The following is a 12652-nucleotide window of genomic DNA, read 5'->3' as shown; positions in this document are numbered from 1 at the left end:
CCCATCACGCATTCATCCTTTTGTCTTGCAGAAGCCTGCTTATCAAATAACAATGTCTCATTTTTTAATTTTTAATTGAGAAATTCATTTTTTATTAGTTTTCAACTTTTTAAAGCCACCTAAGGAATTCTGACGTTCAAAAATCTTTATGACTATGGAGGCATCTAACTGTGCTGGTAGCTGTCTAGCAAAGTTCTCAGAAGTTCCCATAGGACACAGGCAATTAAGTGCATCTTGAAAATCCACACTAGCAACTCTTGGAATCTTCAGATGTTTAAATACCTCTAAATATATCGCCCAGACACCTATTTCCAAAAGTGCCTAGGGACCTGGACCGTGGCGTAACGTGCGGCTAAACTGGCATTTCCACTGAAAAACATGGCCGTCCCTGCAGAGCCTGCTTGTCCCACCTCCCTCCCCAGCACCAGCGTGGATTCCTGAGCACACAGGGAAGCAGATCAGGGGATGGATAGGGCTAAAAAAAAAAATATAACAACAACAAGTCACTGGGGGAGGGATGGGGAGGACAGGGGTTTTGGTGGTTGTACAGCATGGTTTATAGACAATAAATATGTGGGCTGGGGAGGTCCCGTATGGCTTGTTGGTCTTCAGCAAGACTTTGTCTCCTAAATGCCACAGTTGGGACAAACGGCTGCCCAGGCAGGGAGGTTTTGAAGCACAACCTCAAACACCACTGCAACCATGAGCCAAAAGACTTGACAAACATCTGATCCCCTCTTGGGGTGAAGGCAAGAGCCATCTCTCAACAGCCCTTCCCGTCTAGAGGAGAGGCAAATTGCAAGCAAGACCTGGCAGCGCTCTCTCCACGGACCCAGGTTGTGAACACGCTCCGCTTCTGATTTATTAGTCAAATACATTCCACCGCTGCCTGCCACACCACAGGGTTCAGGAGAGTGCTGTGGGTTTATAGCTCCTATAGATATAATCACATATATGCGCATGCACAGACGCACACACATTTAACAATACCTCCCTCTGCATTACCAAATACGTGGTTACGTTTTTCTGGGGTTTTTTTGTTTTTTTCTTTTTCTGTGGGTGGGACGACGTGATCAGAAAGTTTTCGTGTTCCCAGCCGCACTGGGAGGAGATGCGTTAAGTCAGCACAACGCTCCGAGTCCCGAGCGCCCGTGTTTAGATAACAAGCTTGTTGAGTCATGGCCACACCTCCAGCCAAGTTTAGGAAATCAAACTGGGATTTGGATATCAACATCATCACCCGGTTCAAATGCAATAGGCAGCTTTAGACTACAGGGATCTCAAACAACATTGTTGTACTACCAAAGCCCTGATGAAGGAAAATGACCTTTAAAGGTCCCTTCCAACCCAAACTATTCTATAATTCTATGAAAATAAACCGGCAGGAATACAGGAAAAGCTGCTCAGGCCTTGAATACTTGGAGGAAAAGGCTCATTTCAGCAGCAACACTGTCAGTCAATGTGCACTGAACTTAGGAAAAGTCTTCAACCACAGAAAGGGAGAACTTCTGGGAAAAAAGCAAAGCAAAGCATTTAATTCCCATACTTCCCATAAAACACTTGACATCTAAGTGTTTTTACTGTGCTTTAGAAGAGACTTTTAAACCGGGGAAAATCATGATGAAATTAAACGAAACTTCTTTCAGGCCATGCAAAATGTTTTTGCTCCTCCAATAAAAGGCAGAAATTATGTCACATCTCGGTCCAGCCCAGGAGAATTTTCCCCTAATTGCTGGTGCAATCATAGGAACAAAAGGCAAGGGCTTTCTGGTGTCTGTTTGTTTTAACTACAGCATTTGTACACATCTAGAAGCCTTTTGTCTCTTCATCATGCTGCCCTGATGTCAGGAGTCATTTGCTGGAGGCAAGTTTACACAGAGGCAGCTAGTTTGGGGTGACTCTGAGGGAAGTAGATGTCTTTTCATTCAACGCCATCTGAGGTCCCTTTACAACTCACCAGAATATTTAACTGTTGCCCAAACCATCTCCCCATCCAAGTAGTTACATGCCTTTGCTGGCAGCATTGTGACATTCCACAGTCGCTGGTACGTTTATGTCTCAAGCATTTACAAACAGGGAACGGAGCATGGGATAAATGAAATGACTCATCGGGATCGCAGAGCAAGTCTGCGGTTGACCAGGGATGTGATTCAAGGTCTCCTGAGCAAGAGGTCAAACCACACCAGGAGTTTTTGGTTCTAAATGTACAGGTCATCAAAAATATTCTATTTCTGCGGAGAGGCAGGGCTTGACAGGGGGTTGAGATCTTGCTCTTCCCATGGGCTCAGTTACCTTTTGGAGATGCCTTAAAAGCAACCCATGGATCCCCGGCCAGTCCAGACAACAGTAAAAGCTGCAGGGCTGGCTCCAACATCATGGATACTGAGGAATTAGCTCTGAATTAGCTGGAGGTGTGATGATTACCCTTCCCTCCTCCACACCATCCCTTATAGGATGCTCCAAAAATGCTTAGGGCTGTGCAATGTCTTTGCCATGACAGCACCAGCTAGTCATGTGGGACCTAGCATTGGGACCACCTTGGAGGACAGGGAAGCACGGCTGGAGGCCAGTGGTGTGCTTGGAGGCAGTGGTCAGTCAGAGGTGGACTTGGGAATATCCCAGGTTGGCCAACACAAGCAAGAAAAGGGCTTAGGAAGAGAAAGGGGAAAGGAACAGCTTCCTAACATCAAGTGAGTCTGAAAGTCTGCTTTGCTCTAACGGGACCAACTGCCTCTGTCACCGCAGGAGACCCAGCAGAAGGACAGAGAAGCATCCACGTTCAACCCAACTGGCTCTTTCTCTCCTGCCACACTGCCAGGAGTGGGCTCGTTCCCATGGATGTCATTCAAGAAAACCCCAGGTATTTCACGGACTCAGCTGGATCAGACCATCACACTGAGACTGACGCAGCAGTTTTGTCACCCCAACCACCTCACCCCTGCAAGACCTCCTTCGCCTTCCTGCCAAACTTATAAACCATCCACATTTTTGGAGAGAGAAGATGAGAAGGATGGGAGACTGGGCTACACATTTGCTTTGGTTCCTTTAAATGCAAACTTCAAAGGGCAAGAGAAAGTCGGGTAACACTTTCAGATCTCAGCAAAAGAGGAGTCCTGTCGCAACACGAAACTCTTTGGTCAGAGAGAAAACCACACAAGCTTACTGCCTCTAGTGTTTATTAGGGTATGCCACATGCCAAAGGAGAAAGGCTTAAGCAAACAAGCACAATTGTTCTCATGATCACAATGAGAAGGTAAACCCTGAGCAAAACTAAACATTTTACAACAGCTTCTAAAGAACACAGTGACACCACCAGTATCTTGCTTAGAAATAAAAAAAAAAAAAACTGCAGCGGGGTAAGAAATGTCTTCAGCTGGGACTAGTCACCATTAGGAAATTCTTGTTTTGGAGTTCGAGCCCTGGCTGATGAGTAGCACCGATTAAAATTGCACCACATCTGGATCCAGCACAAGATCTTGAAAGAAGTCAAGCCTTTCTGCAGGCTTCACAGGACACCAGTTCTCTGAGCAGCACAGGGACCAATCCCCTCCACCCGCGGCTGGGGATGCCTCTGACTTGGACCATGCTGCTTTATAGCGTTATCCCAGCCGTGTTTGGGGCTTTCCAGTGAACGGGCAGGTCATGCTTCCAAATGAGTCCTCAGTACCCTGGTAACAAGCAGCTTTGCAGTGTCTCGAGGGGAACGCTGGGGAAGCAAACTGTTCTCAAACACTGTTGAGAATCTCAGTCATTAGCTGGCGAATATAGCCATATTTTACTTTTCCATGTAGTTTCTGAGGGATGGTGGTGGTTTAAAATGAAATAGATGGCCATCACTTTGGCAATGAAGGGGTGGTGGTGGCCATCATGAAATTTTCTTCCTTTCTCCTTTGGGTGCTGGGGATGGGGGAGATAGCTTGCTTTCCTAGACCCTCTGGTTGACAGACACAGAGCTGGGGCTCTTCTTCAGGGTGGTGCCAGACCCCACCACAACTGACTTACACTCTCTGCCCACGGGGCAGAATCCTGCCCCTCCGGAGCCAAATCCCCCCCCCTGCACCAAATCCTGCCCCGGAGCCAAATCCACCCCCTCCTAGGCTGTAGCAGAAGCCAGCACCACCTGTGTTACAGCTGCCTCTCCCACTTCCAGCACCCAATCCGATTCCTCCTCCTCCTCCAAGGCACAGTCCGCTGCTGTATCCACCTACCACAGAGCTCATGCTGCCTCCCACCACAGCTGCAGAGAGGAACAGAAGGCACAAGGTTACCTCTGATGCCACCATGAAGTTTTGGAGCATCAATCCCAGCCCGCTGTGCTCCTGTGGGAACGCTACTTACAGATGCTCACCGTGCTCTGACACTCTCCAGACATCCTGCAAGGAAAAGAGACAGAGCATCAGCTCCAGCCGGAGCATCTGGACTGGTCCAGCTCCATGAAGCCAGACTTAGTCCATCAGACCATAGGCATAAATAACAGCAGCTACAGGACTGTAGTCCATGGCTAATGGCAACACCATTAATATTTTAGTAGAGGAGAAGTGATGTGCCACGTTCTTCCCATTGATTTAGCAGGATGCAGTCAGACTCCTGCTGTATCCCCACCCACCTGCACTCCTCTCCCTCCAGCAGCTTCCTGTAGGTCGCGATCTCGATGTCCAGGGCCAGCTTGACGTTCATGAGCTCCTGGTACTCGCGGAGCTGCTGGGCCAGGTCCTGCTTCGCCTTCTGCAGGGCTGTCTCCAGCTCAGTCAGTTTGGCCCTGGCATCCTTGAGGGCCAGCTCCCCGCGCTGCTCGGCATCCGCAATAGAGGTCTGCAGAGTTTCACACTGGAGAGCGAGACACGGATGTCATGAGTGGGGCAGGGGCAGCCAGTTGGAGATGAAGCCATGACCCCAGGTCACTTGGGCTCAGCTATTCACAAATACAGCAGGTTCCCTCCCGCTTACAATGACTGCTACCAGACTATTTGCTTTTAGGGAAGCTCTGAAGGGCATTACCAAGAGCTCACACCCATTTCTCAAAAAACGCAGCCTCTACCTGTTTCTTCACACTCTCGATCTCAGCCCGTATCCTCTGGATCATGCGGTTGAGCTCAGAGATCTCGATCTTTGTGTCCTTAAGGCTGTCTCCATGTTTGCCTGCGGTAATCTGCAGCTCTTCATACTGGTAGGCAGAAGTGAGAGGAGCACGTTAGGTCCACCATGAGTGACTCCTCGCAGTGGCTCCCCATACCGCCCCATCCAAGCCAAGGTGACCATGTGCACACCAACTCCAGTCTGGCTAGATCAGTACCAGCAATATCCCAGGTCTCAGCACGGTCAGAGCTACCACCAGTAACTCTTCCACCTCCTCAGACATCGGTGATCACAAGCAACCTGTGGCACACTCACCTTGCATCGGTACCAAGTCTCAGCCTCCACTCGGCTCCTGTTGGCTATCTCCTCGTATTGGGCTTTGACCTCTGAGATGATGCTCTCCAGGTCCAGGTTTCGGTTATTGTCCATAGAGACAACCACAGAGGTGTCGGAAACGGTCTTCTGCATCTCAGACAGCTCCTGTAATTCACACCAGATCTGGCTTTAGCCCTGCTGTAATTTCCTTAGAGCATCACAACCCTTCTCCATCCTGGCATCCCCCTCCAGAGAGCATCTGGACCACTTACCGCTTCGTAAAGACACCTCAAGAAGTTAATCTCATCTGCCAGAGAATCTAATTTTGCCTGAAGTTCCACCTTGGCCATATAGGCTGTATCCACGTCCTGCAGCAGAAATGGGAGGTGAAAACCTTCTGCCTGATACACACCGTTTTATCTGACGTAACTGTGAGCCCTTTGGTGTTCCTTTTCCCTACGGGGCATACATCTAGGGGTCCTGGTTTATGTCTGGTGCTAACGAACTAGTGCTGATGGAAGCAAGACATCCTCTGAACCAAGATGTATCTTTGTGTTAAAAAAAAAAAAAAAGGACTTTAAAAAAAAAAGGACTTTACCTTTTTTAGGAGCACAAAATTGTTCTCCGCATCTGTCCTTTTGTTTATTTCTTCTTCATACCTGTTGATTATAATGAGGGAGATTGAATCTGTCTGCTTATTTTGGCTCTGGCTGCTGCTGGCAACTAGACATTGTTGGCCTCAGACTAATGAACGCAGCAAAAATAGACCTGCCATGAGCGAGATTTATGGACAAGCAACAGCACTTTGCCTTTCTAGACGAGCCCTGGCTCCTGCCATCTCTAATGCCTTGCTGAAGAAAGCCTGCAAAGAGGGATCCTATCTCCGCCTAAACTGAGTCCTGGTGGCTGTGGCCACTCCAACTCCTCCTACAAGACCCAAGGACCTTCAGGTCCTCAACTTGGTCCACTTCCAACTGCTCACTAGGGCAGGTAATTGCTGCAGACTGTTGAGTGGTGGAGATGATCTGCAAAACAAAGTCAGTTTTCAACCTGCAGCCTCAGTAGAGCAAGGGATCTGGTTGATCCTGATGAGTCCCAGACTTGCTTTCCCACCAATTTTTGCAACTCCTTCAGCGCAAGCATTTCTCCAGGCTTTGTTCTTGCTTTTCCAACTGAGCAAATTAATCTAATAAATAATAGCAGGAAAAGAATCTTTTTTTTTTTTTTTTACCCCACATCATCCTTCCAAAGAAAGCTCTAAGCTTCAAATCATGAAGGATGTTATGGGAAGGAATCCATGAGGAAATGCATGAGGAAATTATAGTAGGATTTAGCAACTGATCTAATTACTTCATTAAATCATAATGTCATGGATTCTTAAGCGAGGAAGACAAACAGTGAAGGATCCTGCTTTAGTGAGAAGCGTAACTCAGGCAACAATACATATTGAGAAACACCTTGAAAAATCACTGCCTATTGTCAAAACTCAGTTGATGAAAACTTTCCCAAAACCTTTTACATTTTCTAATCATTGAAACAAGTGAAATATTGCCAATTCTTATGATGCTTCCCATTTTCTGACTGCTCAAAGCAAGTTTTTAATCTCTATTTTTTCCCCACCAGACAGCCCAACCATGACTACACTGAGAACAACATACTTGGTCTTGAAGTCTTCCACCATATCTTGGAAGCTCTTCAGCTCTGACTCCAGCTGAAGCTTCTCACTTGAGAGGCTGTCCAGCTGCTTCCTCAGCCTGCTGATGTAGGTTTCAAAAAAGGGGTTGAGGTTTCTGCCACCCATCCCTGTCCCACCCTGCTCCTGCAGGAGTTTCCACTTGGTCTCCAGGACTCGGTTCTGCTGCTCTAGGAGCCGGACCTAAATGAGTGCAGGGGTGGATAGAAAAAGAGTCAGGCTATTCCCAAAAGCATCTTTTTATTGATTTTTTTTTTTCCCCCATGTTTTCCATAACTTTTTGCCATTTAATGAGTTTAGCCTTCCTGCCTATTCTCATCTCCAGTGAACAATAACTCCAGGGTCCCACTGGACAGGTGGGACCACAGCTCTAGGATGAGTGGGCAAAGGTGGGTCACCTTCCCTCTTCAGTCTCACAGTCCTTAAACAGGAGAAACACAGTGAACTTCATAGCTTTGGCATCTTCTCCCTAAAAATCGGCCAAAACATGCGAAGTTCTTCAGCCCACAGATGGACAGAGTCCATCAGCAGAGACTCCTCTGAGGATGCTCTGCATGCAGGTACCTGGTCCCAGGGCTTAGCACCAGGACTGTGGTCTTAAGAAGCAAGGTTCTTATTCCTGGGTTTCTCCATAACCTTGGGAAAGTCACTTCTCCAGCCACCATCTCTCTGTCTGCAGGGGTTCTTTGGGGTGGTCTAGGCAACGCCTGGCTCCCTGGATATTATTGGATGGGTATCTCCCAGTAATTGCAACCAGCACAAGCTGTGGTGAGCTCAGACCTCCACCTCCCAGGCCTGGGTTGAAGCCATTCTCACCTTGTCAATGAAGGAAGCGAATTTGTTGTTAAGCTTCTTCATCTCCTCCCGCTCTTGTGTTCGCACCTTCTGGATCTCAGGGTCGATTTCAAGGTTGAGTGGGGCCAGCAGGCTCTGGTTGATGGTCACTTCCCTGATGCCGCCCGGTGGGCAAGGGAAAAAGCCTTGGCCTCCCATCCCGCCATCAAATCCTCCACCAAAGCCACCAAAAGCACCACCAAAGCCTCCACTGAAGCCACCTCCAGCCCCACCACCATAGCCACCACCAAATCCTGCCCCAGCACCGCAGCCGTAGCCAAAGCCTCTTTGGCCGCCAGCCCCAAAACCTCTGCAGACAGCACCACCTCCACCGAACCCTCCCAGAGAGGTACTTTTACTCCCTCCTGAGCAATAGAGGCTCCTGCTGCTGAAGCCACCGGCATTGCCAGTTCCCCAGCATCCTCCATGGGACGCAGAGCTGAACGCGACCTTGTTCCTCCCTCCGAAGCAAGCGGAGCTGGAGCTGAATCTCTTGCTGATACCACAGGACTGGCGAGACATGGTGACGGGTCCCCAGCAGTCAAAGAGTGAAGAGAGAAAAGCCAAGTGGTGCAGCGCGCAGGAGGAGGTTGGGAGGTAAGAAGAGGTGAGTTCTGTGCGTGCAGTGGCTGAGTGCCCCTTTTTATGTGCTCAGGGAGTTGGTTGGGTGGCAGGGGAGTGGAGATATCTTTCTTTTTTTTATTCTATTCATTGTTTTAGGGCTTGGAAGGATGCCCTCCTCTCTTTGCCACCACCATGACCTGCCTCAAAACACTCCCTCGAGAGCTAAGAAAAACAAAGGTATTGTTGGTGTTGGAAGCACAACTCCAAATCATATTCCCTTAGCTGCAACTGTAAACTCATCACAGGCCTTTCTGAGCCTCTTATGGCAATGACAAAGCACTACAAATTCCTTGACATATTACACCCTCAAGGGAGACCCTTGTTTTAGCTAGATCACTCATTTTGAGCCTGATGGCAGGTGCTTGGTTCACTGCATTCCAACAAAAATGTGGTTTCCCAATCACACCCTCAAAGGCACTCTGGTTCAACCTTCTGCTCAGAGGAGATTTGACTTGGGTTGTCCAAAACTGTTTCACAACCAGAGAGCATTAGTCCTTGGCAGGGCTATAAAATCAGGTTTATGTCAATGAAGAAGACTTAGAAACACTTTTAAGAAGGTTTTAAAGTCATTTTAGATCACTCTGACTGGTGTATTGAGCCTGGGGGGACACAGAGGGGTTTGCAGAGATCAAAATATCTTGATATTTCTGTGTTCCACACCCTTCGCCATTCCTCAACACAGTCAAGATGCCATTACCAGCCTGAGGAGCTCTAGCCTGCATCCATGATGGCAGATCCCCATCCCTCCTAGGCTGGAAGCCTTCCAGGCACTGCCGGGATATTTCCTGATCATCCTCGCAGGGTCTCCAGCCAGGAGCCCCCTCCACAGCACGTGGCACTTGGCAAAGCCGCTCCCGCGAGCTCGCATTGTTTAAAAAAGATACGACTTAATTGCTTAACCACTTTTAATTTATATTTTAATGAGCAGAGGTGTCTGAAGATGCCTTCCGACTGAGGATCCCCATTTATCCCGCCGTTAAAAAAAAATAAAAAGCCGTAAGACTTCCCCCCAAACCACAAGCTGCAGCTGAAGCCGTGACAATAAAAGCCAACTCTGTAATTATCCCTTTTATTGGAGACGCTCGTGGGAGAGGTTTGGAGAACCAGTTTCAGCTCTGAGCCTATTCACCCCCAGCTTTTTTTTCTGCAAACATGCAAATCTGGGTCCGGGTGCGTCTCTGCAGGAAGGGAGGATTTTTCCTCCTGAACCTCATTGGGCATTCGTTGAACTGCAGGATTTTCAGCCCAAGGGGATTTGCGTTGCAGGGAACAGGGAAACCCGCGCTCCCCTGCGGCAACAAGCGTCCTGCACGCCCCGGTCCCACCTGGAAACCCTCTCCCGCTCTGGGGCTCTGGGATCCCTGATTTTCCAGCTCGCAGTGGGGACATGGTCGGGGTGAGAAGGGAAGCGGCTTGAACCCAGCTCTGGCCCGAGGAAAGGAGGCAGTGCCTGAATCTCCCCGACCTTACGCAACCGGCAAATCTGCCGAGAAACCAATTGAACCTGTTTGAGCCCAGGCGGAGAGCGTAGCTGCCGGGAGTTCCCAGGGTGGCTCTGCCACCGGTTCCTGGCACGGCTCCTGGCTCACTGCCGGCCAAGGCGCTTGCCCAAGAAGCCAGCTGTTGGGCCAGCAAAGCGCCCTGCTACACCCACGAAGTCCTGCTCCACCACAGTGGGGTGGGAAAACCTCACTGGGACATTGGTACTCCCTCCCGAACCCGTCCTGCATCCCAAGGCTGAGCATCTCAGATGCTTCAGCACTTGCCAGGCTGGTTAACGCACCAGGAGCAAAGCACCGGCGACAGTGATGTTTCCTGGGGACCCAACGTTGGCCACCATCGCCCACCCAGCGCCAGGACGGAGTCACCCGGCAGCAACAGCAAAGTCTTGGGATGAGCATCCCGGGGTGGAAAGCGCACCGTGGAGGTGACCTTCCTCCCAGAGCCCTGGGGTGGGGAGTGGAGACAGAGCCCACGGGACAACCCAGCCTGGGTTTAATTGCCAGCGCCTGCCCTCTTGCCTCCCCCACGGCGGGCTGGGAGGAGAGGTCAAATTCCAGCAACTCCTCTCTCCTTGCAAGAGCCGTGACGGTAGCAAAGCTGACGTAGTGCGCAGTAGAGATTAGACGTTTCCAAACACAGGAGACACGAGTCCTCCTCTTAAAGACCAGCTTGTAGCTCAGAAATCCAGATAAAATCTTGACATCGGGTTACTGCCGGGTTTAAAGCTCCGTCACTAAGGACCTGGACACGCCACCGAACAGGTCCAAGAGCTCAGCAGCCGTTGATCCCATTGCTCTGCAGCAATGCCCACACCCCCATCCACCTTCCAAGGTGTTTCTCCTCTCCCTGAGGACAGCGGGCAAACCCCCAGACTTACACACATGCCTAAGAGCTTTGCTAGGCCGGGCTTGAATGAGATGCTGGAAAGAGAAAATAGGCTCTTCCCATGGAAAGATATAAATAACCAACTTCTTTGCATCCTAACCCTAGCCCAGAGGTGAAACCTGATCCCAAGAGGTTTTGCAGCTCCACTAACATGCACGGCTGCATTTCTTTAATGAGCTTCCGAGACTTCCTCGGGGCGCCGCGAGGCCACGGCAGGAGAGTTGGGCACACGCAGATCCGCAGAGGTGCAGCCTGAGCATCCATGGCAGGTCCCTGACATGTTGGGGTGGCAGCTGTGGGGCAGGGACCCACGGGCTCGGTCACCGCCGGCACTGGGGCAGCTGGCTCATCTGCCGTGGGTCATCCCTCATCTGTTGGCAGATACCTGCGCAGGGACACGAGTGTCTCCAGTCTCAACGGAGGAGCAGGCACACTCCGTGAACCTTAGCAGGAGATGAGCTGTGGCAGGATGCAACCCTTTCCTGCACCAGACACAGTGCCCAGACAGAAACTGGGATTTATCCTACTGATGGTGCTCAGCATCTCTCATTAGGATCATAGGGATCATGATGCTGGAAGCAGCACAGTCCCTCGGCTGCAACACTAGTTTATACTGGGAGTATTTCAGAGCCAGGGAAGCTTCTCGAAGCCAGCAATGGGCATCGAAGCCCACGGCAGCGAGCGCAGCCCCTCGCTGAAGGCTGATGCTGGGCTCTTCAGTCTCGCTGCTTGTTCTCCCCACAGGCCAGGTCTCGCATGCAAAGCAGAGGAGAGAAAGAGAGAAATTAAAGCAGGACAGGCAAGTGAGTCCTGCAGAGCTCTTTGATGGTGCATCAGCGGCTGCAGCCCCGGGCCAGCTCCTCTCCCAGTGAAGAGCGGTGGGAAGAGGGTAGGGAGAGGAGACGTGTCCTCGTTGGGGGGTTAAAAAGGCTTGGGACAACCCCGTGCATCAAGCCTGGAGCCGAATAGCCGGAATATCCATACCCACAGGTACCCCCACAGGAAAGGGGACCACTGATACGGGGTCAAAGCACAGGCAGCATCCAAGCTGCAGCACCCGTAACCTCAACTAGGGGAAAGCAGAGCAAAACCAGAGAGCCCTAATGTACCCGGTTTCAGCCTAAAGCTGCACTGGCACGGCGTTCGACCGAGAAAACCCCGCTTTGTTGAACAGTAAAGGAGCAGGAGACTCCTGGCTGCTCAGCTGGCAATTACTAACCAGGGAAATTGCAGGGCTGGGATGTGAGCTGGGAATCATAAAAGCAGAAATAACAAGGTGGGTCCCAAGAGAGATCAAAGCGGCGTGTTGCAGAAGACGGGCGGCACCCCCGCTCCTGTCAGAGCTGCAATTGCAGAGAGCAAAGAGCCCCGGGCACTCGCTCGGGAGCCTCCTTGTAAGAAAAGATGCTGCTAACACATAGCTTACAGGCAACCCCTTCTCCTGGGAACCTGCAGCCCTCCGTAAGTGGGATTAATAACAGCAATAATTCCTATTATTATGGCGATGCCATTAAATGCTTTCACCTGATGCAGCGCTGGCACCGCTGTTGGGTGTCACCTCTCCCGCTGTCCCCTGCCATCCGGGAAGTCGACCCAGCATCTTTCCCCACCGCAGGGCAAAGCTCGTCCCAGCCCTGCCTCCCAGGCTCGACGGTGGGAAAAACAGAGCCAGGTCTCCCATGAAATGAGTGTTAGGGATAATTACGGATGTAGCCGCTTGGA

General features: G+C 50.5%; 1 protein-coding gene across 1 annotated transcript; it reads right to left on the bottom strand.

Annotated features, from left to right (window-relative positions):
• Positions 1–3170: 3170 nt before the first annotated feature.
• On the bottom strand, positions 3171–8533 carry LOC115351057 (keratin, type II cytoskeletal 4-like). Its single transcript, XM_030037365.2, is given in 10 exon segments — positions 3171–4055; positions 4057–4237; positions 4339–4373; positions 4607–4827; positions 5039–5164; positions 5392–5556; positions 5664–5759; positions 5990–6050; positions 7050–7267; positions 7901–8533. Coding segments are annotated over 10 exon segments (1773 nt in total). The 5' UTR covers positions 8441–8533; the 3' UTR covers positions 3171–3925.
• Between the last annotated feature and the right edge of the window lie 4119 nt (positions 8534–12652).

The sequence above is a fragment of the Aquila chrysaetos genome, chromosome 15 (genome assembly GCF_900496995.4).
Source record: "Aquila chrysaetos chrysaetos chromosome 15, bAquChr1.4, whole genome shotgun sequence".
In the NCBI taxonomy this organism is placed as follows: Eukaryota; Metazoa; Chordata; class Aves; order Accipitriformes; family Accipitridae; genus Aquila; species Aquila chrysaetos.
This window is presented reverse-complemented; position numbering and strand designations above follow the sequence as displayed.